At 52.3% G+C, this 7914-nt stretch overlaps 1 protein-coding gene across 1 annotated transcript; it reads right to left on the bottom strand.

Annotated features, from left to right (window-relative positions):
- Nucleotides 1–3060: 3060 nt before the first annotated feature.
- On the bottom strand, nucleotides 3061–5761 carry LOC123048197 (ice nucleation protein). Its single transcript, XM_044471348.1, has 4 exons — nucleotides 5456–5761; nucleotides 5035–5334; nucleotides 3571–4944; nucleotides 3061–3474 (listed from the first exon to the last, which is right to left on the bottom strand). Exons 1-4 carry the CDS (start codon nucleotides 5505–5507, stop codon nucleotides 3392–3394), a joined length of 1809 nt encoding a protein of 602 aa, XP_044327283.1. The 5' UTR covers nucleotides 5508–5761; the 3' UTR covers nucleotides 3061–3391.
- Nucleotides 5762–7914: the final 2153 nt, after the last annotated feature.

Here is a 7914-nt window from a genome sequence, read left to right as displayed (position 1 = left end):
GTTTCAGGAGGTTTCAGACATTTACCGGAGTACCGGGGGTTACGGGAACCCCCCGGGGAGTATATTGGGCCTTAGTGGGAGAAGAGGAGGGGCGGCCAAGGGCAGCCGCGCGCCCCCTCCCCCTCTAGTCCGAATTGGACAAGGAGGGGGGCGGCTCCCCCTTTCCTTCTCTTCCTCTCTCCCTTCCTTCTCCTCTCCTACTCCAACTAGGAAAAGAGGGAGTCCTACTCCCGGTGGGTGTAGGACTCCCCACTTGGCGCGCCCTCCTCCTTGGCCGGCCGGCTCCCCCTAGCTCCTTTATATACGGGGGCAGGGGGCACCCCAGACAGAACAATTGATCTGTTGATCTCTTAGCCGTGTGCGGTGCCCCTCTCCACCATAATCCACCTCGGTCATATCGTAGCGGTTCTTAGGCGAAGCCCTGCGTCGGTAGCTTCATCAAACATCGTCACCATGCCGTCGTGCGGACGAAACTCTCCCTCGAGCTCTACTGGATCGTGAGTTTGCAGGACGTCATCGAGTTGAACGTGTGCTGAACGCAGAGGTGCCGTACGTTCGGTGCTGAGGATCGATCGACCGTGAAGACGTACGACTACATCAACCGCGTTGTTATAACGCTTCCTCTTAACGGTCTACGAGGGTACGTGGACGACACTCTCCCCTCTCGTTGCTATGCATCACCATGATCTTACGTGTGCGTAGATTTTTTTTTGAAATTACCACGTTCCCCAACACACCTTAGTACAGAGGGGGTGTTGGGCTGTTTTCAAGATGTTGGGAGTTGTTTTTTTGTTGACCCAACTTCTTCAATGTCGGAAAGACTAGCACAATGCATGTGCGTTGCAACGGGAGAAACATATTCATAGTCTCACAGCAGGGGGGACAATTGTCTCACTGTAAACGGACACCCGCACAACCCCCTCCTATCAGCACCCGTAGTCAACGACTTAATCCCCTTTGTCATCACAAAACCTCTTCTATCACAACATAGTAGTTAAGTTGTGTCGCCATGTTGTCGCGGCTCGTCCAAATCCATCAACCATGTCGCCGCCGATTTACTCTGCTCTGGCCTAGCCTCCGGAGCAGCCTATGGGATCTAGTCATGAAATTTTGTTATTTTCAAGCTAAACTGTCTGATTTCTTTCATAGCATGCACATCAACATATGGTGTTTAATGGAATTTTACATATTTGTGGAGAACAACTATATCATAGGGAAAAACAATCATCTTAGAAATTTTAGATATCCTTTTCAATAAAATAACGTTCTAGGCTCTCTAGATCCACGGAGCCAAATTGCCTCACTTAGTGATTGATCTGGTATTACACATTTGAGGGTGTTTATCAGACCAAAAAATATCCCTTTATTCATGCAAAATAACTTTTATCGGACTATGCATGTACATCACATATCTTTATCTCTGGTTAACGAAAAATGTACTGAATATGACACCATCAAATATGTTAGTCTGATAATATTTTCATGAGAGAAACTATTAAGTCACTTCTCACATCTATTTCAATGAGTTCCTTGCTGGAAACAAAATACTACAATACTCGCAATTGGGTCAACTCTTGAAGAACAAAGCACGAGCTCTTTCATAAGAATAGAGCGCAAAAAGGCATTTATTATTTCAAACAATGAAAACCAGTCACCTCCATCAATAAAAAACGGACGATCTCACAAGAAGATTTTACACTAAATAACAGATAGAGTAAAGGAAGTAAAGCCTGGTTTCAAAGTCAAAATACTGCTTCACAAGACCAGCTATCCAAGTGGCTAATTTTTAAATTAAATAAAAAGTCATTTTAACTCAGTGGTAGAGTAATGCCATGCTGATAAAGGGCTTTTTAAATTAGTGGTAGAGACTGGGCAAGATATGTTTAATTATGCATGACTCCATAGTCATTATACATCACAATATCGGTGAATGGAATAAACGACGGCTGGAAAAATAGAGTCCAAATGCATGCTCTGGAAGCAAAAGATATGCTTCAGGAGAAACACAAATCACAAGAAATCTGCTCCTTACTAGTAGTAGGTGGAGGTAATGTTGCCGAGGATGAGCAGCACATAGCCAGGGGCAATGATGGGAGGGGCTACTGCAGTATGAAATGGAGGAGGCATGAGGGGCTTTGTTGGGTACGAATGCCGCCAGAGGCAAAGTCGTGTTGTGTAGGTCGCCCTCGGAGGAGACGTGAGAGAGGGCGAAGGGGACGACGAGGATGTGGGGTGTGTGGTGTTGATGATGGGTGGTCGGACTACTACAACAGAGGAGAAGTAAGAGACGTGTCGGCCGACTGATGACGTCAGTGTCATATTTGTTGTGGTCGGACGGAGGAAGGAAGGGAGCGGGAGAGGTAACGAGGAAGGGAGAGTCGTGGTAGTGGTGGGAGACGGGGTGGAAAAGAGGGCCAGGCAGCGCAGACAACAACAGCCACGATTGATCGGTTCTGACATTGTCGATTGTTGCCTATTTGTACGGAGCTTTTTCTGAGATATGGCTAGCCGAGAGAGATAGGGGTCGTTTAAAAATATCGACATGACACGGGTTGTCTAGAAATATCTACCTTAGTGATGTGGCTAGTCGGGAGAGATAGAAGTTGTCTAAAAATATCTGCACAACACGGGTTGTCTAAAAATATCTACCTTGGTGCGGGCGTCTTTACGCAAAATCGCCACAAATTACCTCTGCCCGTTAGATGCACGTTCGATAATCATGACTGTTAGATGCACATGTGATAATAAAAACAAAAATATCTACCTTAGGGCGGGCATCTTTCTGCAAAATCGCCACAGATCTTTTTGCAAAATCGCCACAGATCTTTTTGCAAAATCGCCACAAATTGCCTCCTCCGATAATCTTGCCCCTTAGATGCAGATCTTATAATAAAAAATTGCAGAAACACCATCGCACACCAACTCAGATTTTTTTTATAGAAGTAGAGATTATTGTGGAAAGGAAAGGAAAGTAAAGTTGTTGACTATGCTCTAAACTGAACTTTCCCAATTTAGGGTAGCACAATGCTGCTGAAGAAGTTCAGCGTTAGCTGATCAGAGTGAGCACACATCATTTGGAAACAACAAGCACAACAAAACATACGAAGAAACATCGAGTGTTTCAACTTTGAACACACAGATTACAAACGAAATTTAGAAGAACTTAAAAGACAAAGACAGAAACATGTACATACACACGCGTATCGTACATGATTTACAGAACACACAAAACGTGTGAACTCACACGAACACTGCTGGAACACAAGCCCCAAACACACGAACGATAAAGCAGCTAAGCCCCAGATGAACCCAAACACCAGTCAGTGTACACCTGAACCAGCCAGGCGACTTATTCCAGCGATCCCACGAACTGATCACACGCTGCTGTACTTCACATCACATTCGTGTTGGTCCTCGGTGCCTCGCCGTGGAGCACTGGCCCCTCCGCCGCGACGCCCTCCCCGATGTTCCCCTCTGCAGCAACAAGAACAAGAACCCGTCGTCAACTCCGCTGCGAACGCCGAAAATATGTTTGCGGTTAGTAAGGGTGATGGGGCGTGTGGTGCGTACCTGTGGTGGGCTGCATGGTCTCCGAGACGCGGTTCCCGCCGGTGAGCGACGTGACGGCGCCGCGCGCCCTGGTCACCGCCTGTGCCGGCACCTCGCGCGCCTTGGCCACCGTGCTCCCGACCCCCTCCTTGCGCTGCTGCACGGCGCCGGTGATGGCCTCGCTCAGCGAGCGCTCCTCGTCGCCCGGGCGCAGCTTCTCGGCGATGTAGGCTGTCACGCCGGTCACCCCCTTGTCCTGCCCGTTCCCCGGCCCACCCGCGCCAGGGGTGACCGTCGCCCTGGTGGTGGCGCCGTCCTGCGCACCGACGCCTGGGGTGGCCGTCGCAGTGGTGGTGGCGCCGTCCTGCGCGCCGACTACAGGAGTGGCGGTGCCGGCCGATTGTGTCACCTGCTGCGCCTTGCTCGCCACGGCCGTGCCCACGCCGGCGACCTTCTCGTACACCGTGCTCGCCAGCTTCTTGCCGTACTCCGTGGTGCCCGCCGCAGCGGACTTGATCTTGTCGGTGTACGTCGTGCCAGGCGCGCCCTCCGCGCCCGCCGCGTCTGTGGCCGCGTTCTTCAGCCCCTCCGCGCCCGCCGCGTCCGTGGCCGCGTTCTTCAGCTCCTCGGTGCCGGTGTAGGACGCCGTCGTTCCCTCTTTCGGCAAGTCGAGGTCCCTCTTCCCGGCACCTGCGGTCACTGAGTCAGGGGCGGCAGTAGCGCTGGAGTCGTCCTGCGCGTCCCCGCCAGCACCGAAGCCGGGGGTGACCTGCTGCGCCTTGCTCGCCACGACCGTGCCGACGCCGGCGACCTTCTCATACACCGTGCTCGCCAGCTTCTTGCCATACTCGGTGGTGCCAGCTGCCGTGTTCTTGAGCCTGTCCGTGTAGCTCCCGGTGTAGTCGGCGTCAGTGGGTGCATCGTTCCATTCCTCCCCGTTGCCGTCCGACACCGGCATTGCCTCATACTCTTTGCTCACGTGGACTTGCTTGGGGTCGTCTGACACAGTCATCGCCTCGAAGTCACGGACGACGTCCGTGGTGCCGATGTCCTCGCCACCTCGCGGCATGGGCGTCCTCGAGTTCGGCGCGGCCGGGTCCTCGACGACTGGGCCGCCGAGATCGCCGAGCCGCACCCCCTGGGTGTCGTCGCGCTGCACCTCCTTCGCCGACGCCCGGCCGCCGAAGTCGCCGAGCCGCTCCCCCGCGGCGTCGTCGCGCTTCACCTCATGCGCCGCTGCCGGGCCGCCGAAGTCGCCGACCCGCACCCCCGCGGCGTCCTCGCGGTTCACCTCATGCGCCGCTGCCGGGCCGCCAATGTCACCGAACCGCACCCCCGGAGCGTCGTTGTGCTTCACCTCCTTCGCCGCCGCCGGGATCCTCTCCGAGTCGTACACTGCAACGGATTATCACAAGCGATACAAGCCTTAAGCACCGACAGCACGCACGCGCACACGAGTGACACACACCGCGAGCATCTACTTACTGGGTGCGCCGTGCAGCTCGGGGCTGGAGTCTGCGAAGATGGGCTTGTCCTCGACGTCTTGCTGGTACCCGCCCTTCTCCACTTTGGCTTCCCTCATGGCCGCATCCTCCTCGTCCTCGTCGGTGCTGTTGCTGCCACCGGTGTCCTGGTCGTGATCGTGATCGTGGCCGTTGCCGTTGCCGTGGCCGTGGCCGGCGATGGTGTTCTTGATCTTCTTCACCTTGTCCTTGACCTTCTTGAGCACCGGCTTGTGCTGCTTCTCGTCCCGGTGCATCTGTTGCTGCCCGCCCTCCCCCTCAGCTGCAGTCACACACGTATGCCATTTGCAAGTAAATCAACAACGAACTCGTAACGGATATATGAATGGCGACGCCGTGCGTGCCGGGGATCCAGAGACCAGATTCGGTGTGGCACTACTCACCGGCGATGTTCTCGGGGACGTGCTTGCGCGTGAGCATGGCCGGCGCGTCCATCGTCGCACGAACGTCGGTGCAGCTGCTAGGCAATCTCAGACTCCTTGATCACTGTGACGAATTGGCTTGTTGCTCGATCGCTAAATGGAAATGCTGTGTGTGGGATGGTGAAAGCCTTGGTCGACTGAGGCTGGGATATAAGCGGAGCAGAACGGGGAGGCGAGCGCCACCTCGACGCACACGTGGGGTGGGTGGAGAAGGGGAGGGACGCGTGGCGCTGCCGCTCCGTGCCGTGACGGGGTTTAGTTTGGGGGTGGAAGCGACTGGAAGGTCCAGCTATCCCTGATTGGCCGGGGTGATCATGGAGCGGTTCCGCGTTCACGACGAGGTGGAATCGAGGCCGACGAGCCGTCTCGTCATGTGGCCTCCGCCTTTTGGCTGGGGATGCGTCGCGTCGGGTTTTGCCTCTTTGGTCGGTGTTTTCAAAAAAATTTAGGTCCTGTTTGATTCTAAATAAGTCATCAACTCATAAATCGAAAAGTGCAAAAAGTAACTTATTTTGCTAAACGGACCCAACTTATAAATCACTCTAACTTATAAGTCATAAATTGTTCCACCCCAACTTAAAACTTATAAGTCACCACCTTTTGCATGGGTCCCACCACCTTTACATAAAAAACAAGGTGGAAAGGTGCGCTCAGATGACTCATAAGTCAGATGGCAACCAAACAGGTGTGACTTATAAGTCACTGGTTTTAAGTCACCTAACTTATAAGCCAGGTGACTTATTGGAACCAAACAGGGCCTTAGGAAACCAATCTCGATGGGCAAAAAGACACATCTTCTGTATCTAAATAATTAACCCCACTAACATATTTCTCTCAATATGCAAACATGACACCTCATTATTCAACATGCATAAAAAAGGCCCACCTTAACATACAACTATGCATTTTAAAAATCCACTTCACCATGCATCCATGCGTGCATGTAAAATTCCATTCTATTATGCTATTTATATCAAATTCTTATATACTTTCAAAAACTATTATTTCAAATATTGATGTTTCGTGTAACCAAAAACCTCATTGAGATATTGCAAAATATTCCCGCAACAACGTGCGGGGCATCATCTAGTTTCTGTAATACAGCCACCAAATAGTTGGAAGATGTCAGGTTACTCTTAACATATTTACTAATTCTTCTCTAGATGATCGCGGCGAGGCCAATTCATCAACTAATGATGCTTAACACCCCAGAGTGGGTCTACGAAGATATCGATAAGTGCATGCGGGCTTTCTTCTGCATAGGTAAGGACAGAGTAAATGGAGGTTAATGCCTCGATCGTCGCATGGGAGACCATATGTCGCCCTACGCGATTCGGCGAACTAGGGATCAAGAACATCCGGTTGCAAGCGCTTGCACTGCGAGTCCGATGGAAATGGTTGAAAAGAGTAGATCAGCAAAGGCCGTGGCATGGGTTGAGCATGGTTGAAGACAAGGACACTTGCATGGTATTCCAAAGTATGGTCAAGATAATCCTGGGTGAAGGCAACAAAGTCCTATGCTAGAAGGATAGATGGATCCATTGGTCCATCGTAGGAGAAATTACGTTGCTCATTGTTCAGCTTGTGCAGCCGCGCGCAAGGAACATGAGAACTGTTCACCAGGCTTTGATTGAGAATGCATGGATCCACGACGTGCAAGGGGACCTTTCCTTCATGGCGCACATACAAGCCGCGCACCTTTGCCAGGCCATTGCTACGTTTTTTTTGAGGAACCGGCAGAAGCACTGCCTTTTCATATAAGAAGGAGAATAAAGTTTATGTACAAGAGTGTTCCGGTTTTCCGAGAGAAACCGGACAAAAACCCATAGAAACTAATCAACCGATACCGGCTGCTACCTGTGCTCGGCCAAAGGCCAAAGTCCTTTGCTTGATGTCGTCGAAGGCAATAGCTGCTACCTCTAGGTGCGTGAGGCGAGTTCCATTGAAGATGCGGCGGTTTCGCTCCTTCCAGATGTTCCAGATGGTGTAAAGGAAGCGGCCGCTCCGCCTTCTTCCGTCGTCCTTGGGCAAATTGGTGGTGAACGAATCCCACCAGTCCGAAATCCCCATCGAAGGGGGCAACGTGGGCGTGGCCCCAGAATCCTCTCCCGTCCACACCTGGACGTGAGACCAAACTGCGGCGGCAAACGGGCAGTCCTTACAGAGATGAGTGGCCGTCTCCGGTGCCCCAAGGCAAAGGGAGCAGCGAGGGTTGTGCGGCCAGCCACGAACGGCTAGCATGTCGGCCGTGAGGATTTTTCTGTGGAGCACAAGCCAGGCGAAGAACTTGCATTTTGGCTCAGCGTGTGCCTCCCAAATCTTGGCTGGGGAAAACCTGGGATAGGATGCAGAGAACTGGGCCGCGTAGGCCGAAGCAGCAGAGTACATGCCATTTGGGGTCCACCGCCAAGTGATGGAGT

The sequence above is a fragment of the Triticum aestivum genome, chromosome 1A, assembly GCF_018294505.1.
Source record: "Triticum aestivum cultivar Chinese Spring chromosome 1A, IWGSC CS RefSeq v2.1, whole genome shotgun sequence".
In the NCBI taxonomy this organism is placed as follows: domain Eukaryota; kingdom Viridiplantae; phylum Streptophyta; class Magnoliopsida; order Poales; family Poaceae; genus Triticum; species Triticum aestivum.
This window is presented reverse-complemented; position numbering and strand designations above follow the sequence as displayed.